Source organism: Cavia porcellus, unplaced genomic scaffold (assembly GCF_034190915.1).
Source record: "Cavia porcellus strain 051 isolate PalLab524CR breed Dunkin Hartley unplaced genomic scaffold, mCavPor4.1 scaffold_32, whole genome shotgun sequence".
In the NCBI taxonomy this organism is placed as follows: Eukaryota; Metazoa; Chordata; class Mammalia; order Rodentia; family Caviidae; genus Cavia; species Cavia porcellus.
In genome coordinates this window covers 29237071-29256001 of record NW_026947515.1, presented here as the reverse complement: position 1 = coordinate 29256001, position 18931 = coordinate 29237071, and the positions used below count along the sequence as shown (strand labels likewise).

General features: G+C 48.2%; 1 protein-coding gene across 3 annotated transcripts in view; it reads right to left on the bottom strand.

Annotated features, from left to right (window-relative positions):
- Positions 1-18931, bottom strand: part of Rptor (regulatory associated protein of MTOR complex 1) — a 366523-nt gene that overhangs the window by 103127 nt on the left and 244465 nt on the right. For all 3 annotated transcript variants that reach the window (XM_003464795.5, XM_063241865.1, XM_063241866.1), the window contains 2 exons: positions 14866-14966; positions 14153-14297 (listed from right to left, as the gene is read on the bottom strand). In XM_003464795.5, coding sequence (XP_003464843.1) covers positions 14153-14297; positions 14866-14966 — 246 coding nt within the window. The remainder of the gene's footprint in view (positions 1-14152; positions 14298-14865; positions 14967-18931) is intronic.

The following is an 18931-nucleotide window of genomic DNA, read 5'->3' as shown; positions in this document are numbered from 1 at the left end:
CATGCTGAGTAACTTTCTCTCCCAGTCTTCGGTAACTTAGTCTTTAAATGTGGGTGCTGCTGGTGTCAATGTGCTGTTCTCCCTTTTCTGTGTCCTCCCTGTGTGGAGTGCCAAGCAACAGCTGCTCACTGACACCCTCAAGTCCATTCAAAACTGATTTCACCTCTATTGGTGGACCCAGATACCTGCAGATTCCACTGCAAGAGCAGTGGCACATCTGGACTGCACTGAATGCTTCTGAGACAGCTCCTGAGTCCTGGGCTCCACCACAGCCTTGCCAGCCACCTAGGATCACTGCCCAGCCTGTCTTCCCACTCTCTGGCCCATCACTGCAAAGCTTGGGGGCTATCAGGCAGCTTCAGCTCATGGGCTTCCTACCTACTTTTACCTGCCTTTTCTGGAGCCCTGAAAATACTAAAAGCCATTGTGCTACTCTCTGCCTTCATGAGGGCAGCTTATGTGAAGCCCTAGTGCCTTCCAACTTCTCCAGCTTTGAGGTCCTCAGCCAGCCATTGGTACCTGGCACATGGCAGGCCCTCAAGAAACACTTAAGTGAGAGTGAAGCAAAGTCAAAGAGACCTCTCTCCTGAAGCAGTCAAAGTAATGAGAACCAACCGACTACATGCTGAAAACCTGGCCCTGTGCCTGCTCTGCCACCAGCAGCTCTGGCTGGCATGGGGGCACTTGCTCTGCTCCCTTCCTTGTGATGTGCAGGATGAGGGCCTGCATGGTGGCTGCTTACTAGACGTCCCACAGCCCTTCAGCAGGAATAGGGCTGCAGCCTGGCTTGAAGGCTGGCTCGTGCCTCCATCTTACCAGAGCTCCACCATCGGTGACGTGAGTAATGCAGCAACTCTGCCACGAGGTCTTTTCAAGACTCTGAGAGGAGGCAAAGACCATGGGTGAGCTGTACACACATGGTGAGGCCAGTCAGAGACAACATGGTAATCCACATTAATTCCGATCTGCAAGAAATGGCCCCCTTGCAGTCTATGGCCATAGACCAAGGAGTGCTGGTGCCCATGGGTGCAACGATTTTCCCAGCCTTGCTCTCCCTTCCTAGAGAAATATGTTCCTATGGAAATGAAATCATGCCCAGGACAATGGATTCCATTTCTGGAATAGCATTCTCTTCTCCCAGATAATTTCCTGGGAGACTATAGCAAGTCCTATAAAAATCTGATTTCATGTTATCTTTATTTAGACTAATGAGACTGTGTGTTGACAGGTAAAGGGCACATTCTATGTCTTAATAAGGACCAAAACAAGAATGGAAAATAATTCTAAATGCAGAAGAGGAGTAAAAATTTAAGATAGACAAATGGTCTAAAGAGCTGCTTTTTGTTTTCCGTCTAAAATGTGTCTCACCTCCCCACTGATCCCCTGCATAGTAGGCCCCTCTCTGCTAACAGGATTAAGAGGCAATCAGGAGATAATCAAAAGTGGTTCCAAGTATGGGCAATAAATAGCTCCCATATGCTCAATAAACCCCCAGACTGCAAACGGGTGCTCAGCAGTGTCGAGGGAGGTATCTACTCTTTGTTGAGATAGAAGCAAAGTCAATTATTGCAATTAAACTCCATAAAGATGCCTTGAAGTTAATCAAATGAAAAGTTTCAATTTCAGGAGTTAGAAATAAGTGGACAAGTTAGGCGGAGGTGGGGATAAGAAGTGGGCAGAGTGTGTCCAGGCAGCTGGCTGCCAAGACCAACTTCCAACTCACACAGTCTCATGACAGTCACGCCCCAGGCCTGGCACCTTTAGAACCGTGTGACAAGGCAGCAATATCTATGTATTCCCTTGCAGCTCAGAGCTCAAGGGCCTGCTTGTCATTGAAACCATAAGGTAAAAAGAACTACCAGCCATGAATTAGGTCCCAGCAGTGTTCTGAGTCCTAGACCGCACTGCATTTCCCACACATCTGATCCTGTATGGCAGGACCGCTCTTGAAGGGCAGAGGCCTCCCTGGGCTCATCTATGGATGGGGTGAATGTGCCACACATTTCTGACACAGAAACGTAGCTCCAGACAGTTTTGTTTTCTTTTGTGTAAAAGCTTGGTGGGACTGCTGAAATGGGACAAAGTACAGGAGCAGGGTTTGGTCACTGGGATGGCATGGAGCAGCTCTGTGGGGCTGTGATCCAGAGGAAAGCAGAGAAGCAAAAGTCCTGCTCAAAGAAGGAGAAAGGTTGAACAACAAATCGGAGCCTTATGACAAACAAGCACACACCACCCTACTCAGCTCTCCAGCTTGCGCCAAATGGCGTGTGCTCGGCCAGCTGGGACCTTCTCGGGCTGGATTATAGACCTCCCCTTTGTTCCTGTGATAATCCTCTTTACAGTAGAACTATTATTCTTTCTGATGAATATAAAATGGGTAGATTAAAACTGGCTGTATTTTCTTGAATACAACCCAATCAAACTTGCATCTTAATTTGGGATTCTCAGCTATGGACAAGTGGGAAAGCAAGTCCTATAAAAACCTGAGACTACAGCGGTGGGTGCTCCGAGTTTGGCACCCAGGAGGAGGAGAAGTTACGAGGAGCAAGCCAGAGATGTCTGCATCAGCACCTCCCACAGTGGAGGGCAGGCAGACAGAGCTGGGGTATTCAGGAACAGGCTGGGGGAGGCTGGAAGAGCTGTGCCCAGTGGATCTGCACAAGACCCCTCCCCCAGTTTGTGGAGAAGGGACTTTCTAAGCTGCTGGCTGCTCCAATGAGTCACCAGCCTGGGTTTTCAGGAAACAGGCCTAGGAAGGATGGCAAGTACCCAAGTAGTGGGCTGCATGCAGAAAGCCTCCTGAGTCAGTGCGGTCTCCATCTGCACTGATCAATCAGAGCGGGAAGCACAGGTTATTACTGCAGAGAAATGTAAGATTTCAGGACCCTTGAAATTGTGAGTGAAAGAGAATGACTCCCCAATGACTTCGCATCAAAAATTAAACAGGAACTGGGCTGTGTGTATTTCATCACTTGCTCCCCCGCCTGAAGCAAAGTGTAAATGTACATTACTTTATGCTTTAACCTCAATTTTTGTTAGGCTTTGTTCCTTTTCCCCTGCTAAAAATTCAGCCTCTCCATCACCACCCAAGGATATAATAACTAGATTTTAAATTATTTACTCCAAATGCTCTTTTCTGCCTACCTTCCTGTATGTTCTCTGGGGATGTGCATACTGTGGTCTATCTATGAGGGAGAAGGGACCCTGAACAGCGTTTAAGGCATTTTATTACCCAGAGTGACATACAGCCCTGCCAAAAGATCAGTGGTCATTGTTCAGTGGTGAGGGACTCACCCTGAGGGAGAATGACACCTGGCCTCCACAGTGGTTGGTCTCTAGGTACCAACTTGGTTCTGTCCCTGGGCCTGATGTTCTACCTTCTATAGCTCCAAGGATATTGCTGCCACCATCTCCCTCCTTTAAGCAGAAGGAACCTGGGTTGTGGCATGGACGCTGAGTGGGGTGACATTCCCATCCTCCTTAGATGACGTAAGATGTTTCCAAAGGTCAGGGTGGCTGTGAGCCTGCCCTACAGAGCCTGTGCAGCTCTTGCCTGCTCTAGGTGGCCTTGCTGCTCCCGGGAATGTGGTTCAGGAGGTTGAAGGGTTGAGGGGGAAGCCACCACATGTTGGGGGGATCTGCAGGAGAGCACAGCTGGGTCTCTGACATCATGAACTGTCCAGCTTGTGCTGGCAGTGTTTAGAGAAAATGGGAAGGGCTGTTTGTAAAGGTGCTGGATTCTGGGTTACAACTAACTAATGTTTCCCAGGTGATACCCAACTCCTTCCAGAGCAGGAGGCAAACATTTAGCAGAGCATTTCCACTGACCAAGTGGCAACAGAAAAGGGAAGTCTAGCAGACTCAGGAGGTTATATGGGGGGCAATGTCTATCTCTGCTCACTTATCAGATAAATGCTGTGAATAATTTTATAAATAATAATGGTCACTGCCAAGTCCGAGTGCTGGTTCCTCCCTAGATATACAGCAGGGTATCATGTCTGACTAGAGGAGCTTCTTGTTCCAGCCAGTCTGGAACAGCACAGGGGAGTGTAGGAAAGGTTGTTCTTCTGCAGAGAGTTCCTACACACAGGTTCAACTCTAGGTCATTTGGGGGGATCTTATTCTGCTGTATTGAGCCATCATAAACCCCCACAATTGCTCATGGATAAGAAGACTTGGGGTCTTCCATTCCAGAATATTCTCTCTTGGTTCTAGAAACTTAGATCCCCCTGTGGTAAGGACTGTGGGAAATCTTAAGTTAGAATTATACCAGCAAAAGAAAGCTCCTCGCAGAGAGCACAGGGGACTCCATGACTCCACACCCACTGATAGTTATCACCAAATACAGGGCCTGGGGAGGAAGCAGTGAAGTGCACATGAACCCCAGTTCCAGGAAGGGAGTGGACAGGTGTGAGTGGGCCCTCGGTGCCCTCTCCCATCTCTACACAGCACCTCTCCCGGAGGGCTGGGGCGCGTGTGCTGGGCCAGTATTGGGTCTGTGGATGCTCCCGCAGGAAGCCAAGGGCCTCTCCAAAATGGGGCTCAAGGCTGGGTGCCTTGGAAGGCCCTGGAAGATGGTGTGAAGAAGGAGGGAGAGACGTGACAGGAGAGCCATGGGTGACAAAGCACTTGCCCAAGGCGGTCCAGCAAAGAAGCCAGTGGTACAGAGCCACCCAAAGCAAGGGGATCAGCGTTTTGTGACAGCTGACAGACAACTCAGGAGCAGTGCTGAAACCCACTAAGGACTCTTAACTCAGGGAGAGCAAACTGACCATTAAACTAGTTCCTTTGCGTTTCTGCAACAGTGAAGTTATACAGGGTGAGAAACTCATTATTTTTCCACATGTGTTTTGGTGACAGTGAAAGGAGCTGGATGGGCCACAGCGTGCAGTGAGGCCAGTGTGGCAGCTCCAGTCTCAGGTCAGGTTTTCTAGGCCCCAAACTACCCTGACCTCAGGAAACTAAGAGGAGGCCACCGAGATGCAAAAGAGAGGGCTTCGATGTGTCTTGGCCCCATCCTGCTCTCTCATCCAGCTTTTCTCTGACCTAGAGCAGACTGCTCTTTGAACTATTAAGCCTGGTTGGTATATTCAATTTGTGATGACAGCAGCTTCAGGGTGTAATTTTCAACATTTAATGGGTCTGAGGAATGTTTTCTCCAGATTCATGCTGGCATTGTCCTTAAAGAAACATTCTTTAAGGAAGAACATGTGTCAAATGCATGTTTCTCCTTGAAATCACATCACTCAGGATTTCTGTGAAGAGAACCCTTCAGTGTTCCTTCTCTGGTGTCTCCCAGCTCATAGACAGAAGCCAGGATGTTGGGCCTCACAGGGAAAGATCCCCGGTGGAGGCAAAATTTAGGATCTATCAGTGAGATAGCACAGGCTCAGGAAAAGGGAGCCTTGGCAACTCTGTGGGCAAGACTGGTGAGAGCCACTGCACACTCTGGCCTCCTGCCCCAAGTGTGCTTGGTTGCTGCTGTGCCAGGAACATGGGCACCGAGGAGCTACGGCTGAAACTTCTGGCCTGACTTACTACAGGCAGTCAGCAGGCTGCAGATAGTTCACAACTGTGTTAGGTTTGGCTCTCATAATGTTTTAAAAAATACTGTATTAGGTATGAACATCTAAAAACAGATAATTCTAAACAAAAATATGAGTTTTTGGCTGCTCTTTAGAAATTGGATAACTAGGCCTTTGGGGGCTAAAGTTATGTGTGAAGCCGTGGGCTGGGCTGCTCTTCCCTCCCCAGGGCCACGCCCTCCCTGGCAGGTCAGGCCACTTGCTAAGCTCAGTGAGGACAGCCCAGCACACGCCTGTGTCTTGGGCCCCTGTGCTTCCCCAGGCCTGCTAAGCTGCTCTCTGAAGCTGTAAGCCAGCCCTCCTACCCTCTTCCTTTCTTCTAGGTCCTAGGGCAGACTGCACCACGTGTGCCTACATCCTCCCTCCCACAGCTGGACATGCAGATTCACCACAGGGCTGAATGGCAGATGGAGGGGTGCACTGCTGCCTGTGAGCTGCTGTGCTGCAGATACTTAGTTCTTCCTGGAGAGTTCACATGCTCATGGAGACAGGTTGTTCCGCATCACTGCCTGTGTTTTGAAAAGCCATTCTTTTATGCCCTACCCCTCCAAAGAGTGTGTGTGTGTGATAAGCTCTTCCCACCAGCAGCTGCTGGACAGACACAGACCTTTCTCTTAACAGCTGTATGGACACTAACTTGCTTCCCATGTCCCTCTCTTCTGGTGGTATTCTCATTCCAGGCAGAACAGAGCACAGGCTGTGTAGTATGCAAGCTGGCACCTGAACTGTGCTCTCAGCCAGATGGTCATGGTGTCCAAAGCCACTGACCCTCCATTCCTCATGTGCAAAGTGAGAAACATGACGTCTGCGCAGGGAAGTGTGGTAGGGTCAGTAAGACCATATGTCTAGACATCAGAGAGAGGGCCTGGTGCAGCCATCTACCCGCACTCACTTCAGCGCCAGCTCCAGAGAGCAGCATCTTCGACTCCTTCAAACCCAGATGCAGTCTCCCTGTCTGCTGGCTTTTCCTCAAGTTCATTTCTATACTCCCACCTGCCTGGCAGACTCCTCCAGACCACTCAGCTTTCTAGCTGTCCTGACTTCCAGCCTTTTCTAGACCCAGGATTTAATCTGTCTCCAAACTCTGCCAGTGCTAAGAGGAAGTATCTCAAAATCTGGACTCTCATAGCTGCAGCGAGGGCACACAACTCTCATCTTCAGTTAGTCCCCAGCCATTGCTTCCTGCAGGCCACTCCTCCTGGTCTACTCTCCAGTTCTTCCTCTTGGGCTGGCTTCAGGGTAGAATAGGCCTTCCCTCACCACTCGCAGCTGCAGATGCTCCAGCCATATCTCTCTTTCCCCAGAGACCCGCAGGACTCTGTTTCTTATATCTCTAACTAAGAGAGAGCTCTCCACAGTCTACTTTCCTGGTTTTCATCTTTTGGAGAATCATCCCTGACTCTGAAGTCACAGACACTGTTACTCCAACCCTTACTCCTGCTAATCCGTCACTATAAACTGTGTACAATTCCCTGCTCCATACCCTTTGAGAGCAAAGACCGCAGTGTGGATTCTTTGTGTGCCACCTGAACCAGCACACAGCAGCACCTGCCCATCGGGGTCCACTGTACCTTAGCCTAGGGCTGGGGAAAACCTAGACAGAAAGCTGAGTCCTATGGGGACTCAGGGATCAGCAATACACAGGCAGGGGGAGGATGATGAGGGAGGACCCTGATTTGCTCACTACCAAGCTCAGGGAAAGCTCATGGAGATCTCAGACTGTGTCCTAGTTTGCTCCTGGTATAATTCCATTTGATGATGTCCAGCTGCAAGGTTTTCTTGCATAGGACAGAATCTGCAGGAGAGGTAGGGCTATGAAGCAGGGTTATAAACTTTATCAAGCTCCAAGGCCAATCTGAGCAGCAGCTCTAAGAACCTGAGCAGCAAGCCTGTAGGCTGGGGCCCAGTGGTCAATGGGTACCCAACTTCTGGTCATACAGGCCAGACCCAGAGAGCAGTCCTGTCTGTAGGGGCCAATGGCTTTAAAAGCACCTCTCAACAGAGTCTAAAGTTCATGAGGCAGAGTGTCCTTAACCAGACACTCAAACACAGGGTCAGTGACCATGACACTTTTCTAATATCATCTGGCTTTTCAGTTCCTCTGCACGCCCATCCAGCTCAAGGTCTTCTGTGATCGAGTATCTCAATAATAGTCCCACTGGCTATGTGGTGTTTTATATGAATTATTTTTCTTTTCTTTTCTCTTCTCTTCTCTTCTCTTCTCTTCTCTTCTCTTCTCTTCTCTTCTCTTCTCTTCTCTTCTCTTCTCTTCTCTTTTCTTTTCTCTTTTTTCTTTTCTGTGCCAGGGATTGAATTCACGACTTGCCCTTGCCAGGCAAATGCTTATGCCACTGAGCTAAATCCCTGGCCCTAATGAATTCTTTCACCTTGGAATTTTAATGAGCTCTTTATGCATTATTTAAAAATATCAAATGATAGCCACATGTAGTGGCACATGCTGATAATCCCAGAGCACTAGAGAGGCTAAGGCAAGAGGACTGCTGTGAGTTTGAGGCTAGCCTGGGGTACACAGTACAACCTTGTCTTTGAAAAAGAAAAAAATATCCACTAAGATCAAGTCCAATTCCCAGACCTTAGGGAATTCTACTTACTACATTTTTCTCATGTAAGGAAATATTCAATTTCTTCTGTTTCCAGTTTTGTATTTATGACAAATAATGCCTTAATCCTGATGATTCCATTTTTAAAAATAGCTCCTAGTGTCCAAAGACTCAGGAAATCTACAGGTAGGACGTAATTACAAAAGGGTCTTTGCCAGCTTTTACCACAGAGCGCTGTCACCCCAGTCTCAACACCCGCCAGGATTCTCATTGGCCTTTTCTACAGAATGCAGACTGCAGCATGGTACTGCTAAGGTCATTTAATATTCAGTTTTTGTCATTTAGCATATATTTTAATAGTAATGGACAGAATTTTGAACTTTTTTACATTTGTCTGAAGTGTACAGACTTTTACATCCTTATCCCTTTAGGTCCTAGGGTTGGTTATTTCCAATTTTCCCATCTTGTAGCAAATGGTCTGATAAATGGTTGTATTTTTCAGTCTTTCAGAATGCTACATGGGTCATCTTCTTTGGCTTTTCTTTAGACCTAGTGATTGTGTTACTGTTGGTTATAGCCAGCTGCAGGGCAAAGTGGATAGGGTGGAGAGGGGCAGGGGTATGCAGGGGCCACAAGGTGCTGCACAGTGAAGTGGCATAGGCTGAGGTCTGGCACCAGGGCCTGTAAATGAGCTGCTCATGGTACCAGTCAAGAGCAAAGCACCTGTGCACAGCAAGGTCACAGGCAACAGAAATGCCAAGATAATCAAATTCCAGAGCAAGTAGTGTAACTGTCAGGTTACTTCCATGTCCAGCCAGAGGGAAGAACCTAGGTCCCTGTCCTACATGAGAACTGACTGCAATGGGTACTGGAAACTTGTAGGAATAGGAGTTTGAGGGGAGGGACGCTGGCCCTCCTAGAGATTCCAGGTCACCAGGCCAGATGGCAATGTGGCTCCCTGATCACCTAGCTTCTGATGCCTAGAAAGATCTGTTATATGTGACAGCAATGCTGTGGTCTACCCGCCCGACAGCCGCTGGAGCAGAAGGTGGCTGGCAGCCGACCTGGCTTGCTCCCTGGCTCAGAGCTGCCCCTGCCCAAGTGAGCCCTCATCCAAGACATGTCTAAACACGCATCGCCTTCTGAAGATGGGTGTGCACATGCACCACTGAGTCAGCTATAACACGTAGCCTGAGCATTAATTCTCAACTATGAACCAGGCAGCCTCCCAACGCCTGCATCACTGCACTGCCAGGGGGAGTAGCTCTACCCACAAAGGGGTTTAGCACACGCTCACAGACAGTAGGCATCTAGAACATATAGCACTGGATCCCAGGCAGTGACTTGCCTGCCCTACTGAGGGCTATGGCAGGTCACTGCCCAGCCCCTGCTGTTTCTTTCTTGCCTCTGCACACAGCCCAGTCACCTACAGCCTCTCCAAATGTGTGCCTTCAGCAGTTCCTAAACGTGCCACCCTTCCAAGCTGCTCCTTAGGTGAAGAGATGACCCTGTCTCCTGTTGATGTGGCCAAGGCCCATGACTTCTGCTGACAGCAGCATGCAGTACAGGCAGCCAGCTGCCTGCGACTCCACAAGGCTGGAACCTTCACCTCGCTTGCTGGTGGTGCGAGGGAGGCAGCCTAAGGTGATTCCTGTGGTAGCCTATGGTGGAAGCCTATGGTAGTCTTGAGCCTGGTGGGACCCTGTGTGGAGGACCTGCCCCCCACTGGAAACTGTGACATGGGAGCATGTGGCACTGAGCCACTGAGCTTATGGCAGCATTGTTTTATAGCAGTAGATAACAATTACTTGCCTGAGTGCTTTTCAGACTCCAAAATTTCCATTTTCCATGTTGTGATGCTTGGAGGGATTTCCTATTACTAGAGCAGCACGTCCATCTACAGTTTGTATGTAAGTTGTAAATTAGACTTGTTTTCTTTCAGCACATTTGTTCCCTAGGGCCTTGAAATTCACTGTTCTTTTAGGGAGTCTAGGTTGCCATACGTTTTCCATATTTAGCTGTTCCTTTTGGAGAGGCCAACTGATTAAGCAGTGTCTACAAGTCTATGTCAGAGGCCAGAATAGTTTATAAGACAAATGGTTAAGGCCTGGAATAAATGAGAAAAAAGAAGCAAAAATGTAAGGCACAGGATGTACCTTTGGCCCCATGAGGTTAAAAGCCCCAAACCAAAGCCTGTCCCCAATGGACTCAGAGAGGAGCATCCCAGCCCCTGGCTACTGAGAGAATAACACAGCTCAAACATACCACGTCTGGTCCTCAATTTGTCGTTTCCAGTCTGTCACCTGAACTGCCCATCATATCCAATTATCAGGACATAGTCAGACATGCACGAGGTGGCGGGAGCAGAAGGGACCTTGCTGTCTCTTCCCTTCCTGCTGGTGACACCCTGCTACAGGGAAAGGCATCTTTGCCCCAAGCCCAGGAGGACAAGTTAATGGGATTCCCCCACTGAACATGCTGGGTGCTGGGCAGCACTGGGGACTCCTCAGCAGGATGCCTTATTGGATCCAGCCCTACAGTCACTGCAATGGACCTACATAGGGCCTGGTGACAGGCTGTGTAAAACTCTTTGGAAATGAGTTACTCTTTGGGTGAGAAGAGGAAATGTGCTTCTTGGAACAAGTTGGGGGAGAGCCAGAGCACTGAGCTTGTGCAGGAGAGAAACTCTATGCTTGCCTTCTGATCCCCAAAGGACCTACTGAAATGGGTTTCGGAGGTGTTATATTTTTTCTTATATAAGAAACTGACCTGTGTGCCAGGATAGGGACCCTGCAGGACAGTGGTTTCGGAATTAGCCCCAAAAGGGAAAGGGAGGACATGAGGTCACAGCGGTGCCCTGCAGGGTGAGAGACCACAAAGGCCCAGTCACCAGGTGGCCCTCAAGTCTTCAAGGCACGTTACCCTGAAAAACTCCTGTGATGCTCAGGAGGTCAGAATTAAAAGAGGGAAAGAGGCGAGTGCACACACATGACACGAGAAGCCACTCCTTCCACAGGCCTGGGGACCCAGGGGGATAGGTACCCCTGGCCTCTTTGCACCTCTGTGGCCTGACACAGCACCTCATGCTTCTGGCACAGTGAACACTAATGGGGACCAGCTTTAGAAAGCTCACAGGGAAAGGGCCTTACCCCCAGGCTCCAGGGCAGAGCTGAGAGTTGCTAGTGGCAGGATCACATTTCCCTCAGCCTGGACTTGTACGGACACAGTGCATGGACCAACTCCAGTCTGGAAGTAGTTTAGAAGTATAGCAGCAAAAAGCCCTCAAAAGCAAACCAAGCTCTGGCATGATGGGGTCAGATGTAGCTGTCCTGCACTGGCCCTTCTGAGTGTTCCTCCTCCTGGCCCCATCAGACTTTATTGTTCCTGCTGTTTTCTGCTCAGGCCTTTTAGTCTCCATTCCAGTGCAATGCAATTTTTTTCTTTTTTTCCTTTTGGTAGCACTGGTAATTTAGCCCCGGACTTTGGACATGCCAAACAAGAGCTCTATTACTGAACTCTAGCAAATGACCTTTTCATTATGAGACAAGGTCTCACTAGGTTGCCCAGGGTGGCCTCAACTTGCAATCCTCCTGTCTCAGCTTCCCAAGTAGGTGGGATTATATACATGTAACACCATGCTCAGCTGCTTTTTTTTTTTGGTAACACTATGCTCAGCTTCCATTTTTTTTTTAACTCTGTACAGCCAAATATATCACACAGGAGGGATTTTTATACCCGTAAAAAAGATACTAAAAGGGAGCACGTTTCCAGGGGTTTATTGCTAAGGCAGTCAGGTGACGCAAGGCAAGACGAGTAGGTGGCTTCTCCCTCTCCAGGTGGGCACCCCAGCGGGCAGGGCGCTGTGCTCCTAGCACTGAGCTGGCTGTCAATCTGTGACTGAGGCTACAACTGACCCTTCGGCCCTTTTGTTTTCTTTTACTTATCTTTTTTATAATAAAAATTTTAAAAACCTGCATGAGAAGAAAAAGGATGTAAGGCATTACTTTTCTTAAGGGACTAAAGCTAGCTTGCCTGCTATCCTCTTTTTTTTTTCCTTGACAGGATCTCACTAAATTGCCCAAGAAGAATAAACTGTGTGTCTCCTGCTTCAGCCTCTCAGAGCACTGGGATCCCAGGTGTGTGCCACCACGCCAGTGAGAAAGGTTGTTTTGATGATATATTCTCACAAAAATGCTTCCTCTAAGCACGTCACAAAGCCTAATGATTTGATCAGTGTACTACAGTGAGTCTTCTGTCAGCTGTCACTTAGGGTATCTTAGAACGGAATCTGTCATGCTGTGCGTCCGTCCTATCTGCGCGGTGCTCGAGCTGTTGTCAGGCATCTTCTACGTGGTCTACTTCAACTTCCTGCTGCTGCCCACCAGTGCTCTCTGTTTAACCCAGCTCTCCTACAAGGTATTCAGATCGTGTGCTGTTGACATTCCAAGTGTGCTGGGCACAGTGCAGTTTTGGTTTATGTCATATAAATAACTGAGTTTGTAATTGTCTTTGAGTGGATGAGGAGGCAGGGAGTTTACAAATTCCTTACATCTTTGAGTATCCAGTGCTGGGGGAAGCTGCCACTTAGGGATTTTAAGGTTAAATGCAGGTGAACTGCTCTTTTAATTTTTGTATTATAATGTCCTACAGATGCACCAAAGACTTCCCTTTGTTATCCCACTTTTGAGTCTGCCTAAACCTGTGTTACGAAAGTGCTACTGTTTTGATGTGGAGTGCTCCCAAAGGCCCATGTATTACAGGCTTGGTCTCCAGTCTGTGCGTTATGGAACGTGTGAAGCTTTTGGGAAGTGAGGATGGATAGGACGAAGTTAGGTAACTGGACGTGTGTCCCTCAAGAGGACACTGAGACTGTGTATCTTTTCCTTTCTTTGCTTTCTAGCTGCCACGAAGTAAGCAGTTTCTCCACCATGCAACCGACCACGGCACATGGCCTCACCACAACCTCAAAGGCAAGGGCCCAAAATCCATGAACTGAAACCTCTGAAACCATGAGTCAAAGTAAAGCTTTCCTCCTTATAAGTTGATTACCTCAGGTATTCTGTACAGTAACACAAAGCTGACACAGAGAATAATAAAAAGGAAGAAACCATTACTTCAGCGATGTATAGGTTAAAACAAAATTATATAATTATTGTTATGATTATTACTAGTATAGAGACATAGTAGGCATCCAGCAGTGGGAGAAAATTACGATCAACAGCCATAAAAGGGTAAAATGTGTGCTACACATAAGCACATGAATTAATTGCTCATGAGCCTGGTCGTTTTAACTCAGAGCAAGCCTGGATGTACCTCACAGACCCAGCAGCAATTTGTTTTCCTTAATCCATGTCTGTACATGGCTAGCAGTTCTATGCCTACTGCTGCACTCTAAACTGTGGTATCTGACGTCACTGAACCAATGATATAGAATTGCTCTTTCTTGGTGGCCCCTTACTTCTGGAGATCCTCCCATTGTATTCACCTCTGTCTCAGTCTGGGAACAACCTCCATACTGTGGGCACAGAGCCACAGTAAGGTGTGTGTATGGCTTATGTCTAGATGTCCCCTCAAAGCCTCATGTGGCCACAGGTGGGACTTTTTCAGTGGAAACCGAATCTAGAGTGTGTGACTGATTCATGGTGCAATGCTAGGAATAAGGGTGGTGATTACTAAAGCAATCCACTGATCAGTTTGGCACTGCCCTAATCCCAGTACCTTGGATACAATACAGGGACAGAAAGAGGCTTGTCTTGTCCCTTGTTGCTTTGCTCCCTTCTGCTGCTATGAGCTGTTTCTCCTCTGCAATGCTTGTCTACCAACTCACCCTGCCTTGGAGCCAGCAGATTAGGGACAGAAACTTCTACAAACTGTGAGCTAAATAAAACTTTTCCCCTTTAACTTTGGGCATCAGGCATTTTGACTCAGCAACGAGAAGGAAGTAATTAAGAGAGCATGCACACCATCAAACCTATTACTGGCAGTGCCATCTGCCAGTACACTTACCACATCGCGTGCATGTAAGTTGGTGGGAGTCGGGGGCTGCTGACAGGGGTGCAGTTGTATGATCTCATGATCCTTTCTGCTAGTAAAAAATTTCGAAATAGACTTGCCACCAGCAGGTCTTGTCTGAAGAGCTTTTGGAAAAGATCTGAGGATAGGTAAAAGGTAAAAAAAGTCTTAATAGACTGGTACCCAGCACTTAAAGGCAAATATACAAATTTATATTCACTCACAATTACTATTAACACAGTGGAATTAATATACATTTCCGCTATAAACATAAACACACACAACACATAAATGCACTTAAGCATACAGGGGCATACACACATCCACATGAAAGCTTATATACAAAGGAGCAACAAAGAAACAGAAAAATACAAGTAAGTCTTAGAATAGAAATTCTGGTTTCAGAGAATAAGGCCAGCAAGAAAACCAATGAAGAAAGCCAAACCCTGAGCCCAGCCAGGGAAGGACAGTCTAGCGCTAGCACAGGGCTAAAGCTGAGCTCACTGTGCATTACTGTTCCCTGTGTATAGCACGTGGGCACCCCTTCCTCCTCCCAGAAATCTTCTTAGGACCTGGCTCTGTCCTTTCCACGCCCTCCTCCTGCTCCCATCAATTTCCCTCACTGGAGAATGCACTGATCCCCTTCAACTACTTCCCTACCAAGGATGGGCAGTCCCCCCAGGCAGGCAGCCAGCCTGTAGCCTCACCCCGGGGGAGCACATTCCACGCGATGGTGTCTGTGATTGCTGTGAAGATCCAATTCAGCTCACCCAGAGGAGTCCTCCGGTCATTCAGCCGGCCAGGAATCCTACAAAACATCATGTGTATTCTGTTAGTGCCATCTGGCTATTACAGCAGCTAGTGGAGGCAGGCAGGAGACAAAGGCGGGCAGGGAGATGAAGCCTCAGACCGGCGGGCGGGTAAGCAGAGCGTTGAGCCAGGGAGACCCTCCGGTCTCCCCTATGATTTTCACCGTTTCTACACAGTTCCTTCTCATCTCCACAGGCCACTCCTTAGAAGCTCAGCTTCCTTCTTCCTCTTTCTCCCGCTCCAAGTTCACTCATAGACAGCTGAAGTACCCGAGGTGGAGGATCAAACCCAGCTAGGAACAGAGCTCCGCGTCTGCAGCATGGGCCAGTCTGGACCCTGGGGATAGCTGCCTGGCTCTGGCTGTAGAGCAGTCCACACCATGCTCCACCACTCTCCATTATGACCCCTCCCTGAGGCTCCCACACTGGAGATATGTGCTCTCAACCCCAGCAAGCCGAGCAAGGGCTCCCTATGAAGTCTGGTTATCTTCCATACATTCAACAGATAAATCAGAGTACTAGCAAAGGCTGTTCATGGAGATGACTCACCAAGGTCACAACTGTGCAGCTTATGGTTGAGTGGGCAATAAACGTGTATGTGGGGAGGACAAATGCAGCAGGCAGGGCATGTAGAGGGTGAGAGAAGAGGTGGCCAAGGTGCTGCCAGTTTAGAAAGGGTAGTGAAGGATGGCTGTATGGGACACAGGTCAGGAGTGAGTGGTCATGGTGCTAGAGCAGGAAGGGTGTATGTGCAGTTGCAACCGCATGCACAAACCCTGAGGTATGGGCATGTTTCTTCCTGCTCCACAGCAAGCTTAATTTATCCACCAGGTAGCAAGCTTAATTACATCTGACTGAGAGACTTTTTCTCCCAGAAGGAAAATGTTCATAGCAATTTGGTTTAGAGTCTAGAGTGTGATCCCTACTATTTATTAAGATTGAACAGATAATAATTCCCACTGCAGTCAACCGTTTGAGGCACTGTCTGTGGCTCTAATAATTCCACTGTCTCAGCAACATTCAGAAGCTGCACCTCAGGATGGGGCACAGGGCCAGACTGAGTCTCACATAGTTCTGCCCCACCTGTGCTCTCTTCCTGCCTTTTTATGTAGGAGGAAAAATACTTCCTGTAGTGATGGGACAAGAAACATAAGATCAAGAAATCAGGGTAATTCTCTGAAGTAGTGATATTATAAATCTAAAAGAAAAGCTTTCTAAATTCAAGAAAGAATGTCTACTTCACAAGGAGTCACTAGATCTGAACAAAGAGGTTTGCACACATAGCCCCAGGTCTGGTTGCAAGGCTGCAAAGCAACTCTGTCCAGCAGTGGGACATCATCAGGACCCACTATGAAGGAAAGACTACGACTGTTAGGTGAACTCTCACTTCAGTGAGTACAGGGCCAGGTCACAAGACTGCCTGCTCCAGCAAACAACAGGGCTTTGTCCACAGGCTAAGTGAGCGCAGAAACATCTCCCAGGGAGATGTTTCCATAGGACTTCAAGACAAAGCCCAGGAAGTCACTTTACCAGACATCTACAGGTGGCTCTCAAGTACCAGGGTATACAGGGTCAGCTACCTGGAAGGCACATGGCCCTGGGAAAGGGAGAGACAGGGGTGTTACGGTTATCCCAGGGTGAAGATGGAGCTCTGAGACATTCACTCTTGTCTTGAGTCTCCAGATGAGAAATATACTCGCTGAAAATCCTTTCTATTAAAGAGCTAACAAGACTGTGACTAATACGGGCCATTCCTTAGGAGCTCAGCCTTCAACTTCCCCTTTCTCCCCTTCCACATTCACACATAGATATGGAGTTTCTTCAAGTAACCTGGATGGAGGGGTTAAACCTAGCTGGGAAAAGATGACTCTACGTCTGCAGGGTGGGCAGAGTGGACCCTGAGTTTAGCTGTGTGGCCCCAGTTGTAGAGTGTTCTAAACTACCACCTACAATTCTCCATTATCTCCCCCCCCCCCCCCATGGCTCCACCATATATACCGCACTTTCCCTCTGTGCCTAGATCCAGGGCCTGGCTAAAGAGTACCTGGTCACCAGTTTGATCCCTTGTGCCTAGTATTAACAAACACACAAGTGCCACAGTGTGCAGGGAGTAAGGATAACAGTTGCTTGTCCCAAACACTTGTCTGGGTTCTCTCTCCTGCTAGTTCCTCCAGCAGGTCTCTCTTTTTGAAGTTCTTCCAGACAGCTCCAGCTACTGATGCCATCCACAAGTGAAGGGTGCCCAGCCCCTTAGTTCCAGTACTTCACTAGGATGCCCTGAACATGCTTATTATGCTCTTAGTTCCCATCCACTGCAGAGAAACACAGGTCAGTGGTCAGACCACAGACACAGATCGGGAAGCTTCAAGTGGGGACTTTGAGTGTCTTCTCGCTAGAGCCTGGGCATGCTACCCTCCCAGGATGGATATAACAGAAATAAATTCCTACGGACAATGCCTTCCTTTCCTCAATGTGTATCAGTCTCCTCACAGTTTTTGGCAGGGCGCTAAGCACACTGCACAGCGGCAATACTGCCAACCAGCAAGGCCCAGCTCCCCTGCATAGGTATGGCTGACTGATGGGCTGATTTCAGCCACCAGTTGACTGCAATAGGACTCAAAATTTAGGCCACAGGTTGGTCTTCCTGCTGTAGACAGTCTACCCAGGATGCTGGGTATGGCTGGCCCTGGCCTCCACAAAGATACGCCTCTCTGATCTGACATATGTGGTCTTGTAGAAGCTGGGGTCAAAGGCCAGATTTTTTTCTTTGGGCATGGCCAAATTCTGCACTACCTACTCATTTGTCTACTTAGCACCAAAGCAAACCTTTCCCAGCTAGATGTCGGCCTTTTCAGTCTACAAAGAGTTCTGGGCACAAAGCCAGCAGGACCAGAACAGCCACCCACCAGACAAGAAAATACCAGAAACACATGACAGGGTGAGCACCCACAGTGTGCACACAGCTCTTCCAACAAGAAGTTTAAAATGGGAACAAACTCAACCTCCTTTGAGCAGCAAGCACACATGAGAAGAAACACTCAAATAAAACACCAGGTTACACCATTCATCAAAGCCTCCAGAGAAGGATCTACCTTTAATGAGGGCTCCATTTGCATGGGTTCTGTCTGTTCACAGCCAGGTCCTTCTTGGGATGATGAAGGTGGAAATGAGTTCCCCTCCCTTGCTCCTCCTGTCAATCTGAATTAAGTCTTTTCAGACATTGTTTTGGTTTTTCTATCTACAGGATCTGACCTGGAAGAATATTACACACAGAAGCCCTGGAGGCTGCCTGGATTATTAAGTGCTGTTGCAGGACCCAGAAGGATCTAGGCATTTGGAGTGTCACATTTAAGACCGTATTTCACTCCAAAAGCTTCTCTGTTCCCCAGAGAATTTCATCAGCAATCAAGGTGGCATTTTAAAAGTTTAAATCCATGTTAATCAAGGATGAATCTGTATGTGAAAGTGTGAGAAGCCATGGTTTGGGAACAGATCATTGAATTGCAAGATGAGAAAAGCCAAATTTTAGTCCCAGCTGTGCTGTGGAAGGGTGACTTCTGTATCCTGCCTCTCTGCTCTGAGTCACGAAAGCTAACCGTATGTGCAACTTGGAGACTAAAATAAAATGGGTTGTATGCCAAATGCAGACACAGCAACTAGGCAGCGACACCTCCACTACAAGGGCACCCAGTACCCCTGTAGGCTGTCACCCAGAGGACTTATTTCCATCTTCTCCTAGACATTAGGGCAGCCCTGCAGCTTCCAGTTTCTTGCCAGGATTCATTTTCCTTGACTTCAACTTGCTGGCCATCGCTGGCATCTCCAGTGCTGCTGCTGCATAACAAGTTCTTTAATAACCTGATCCCCAGTACCTGAGCCTCCGCCAGCTTTTCTTCTGGCACTTTTCCTCTTGGGCCATCCTCTCCCTCCTTTACCCTCCCTGATGTCTTCATTACCATCTGTG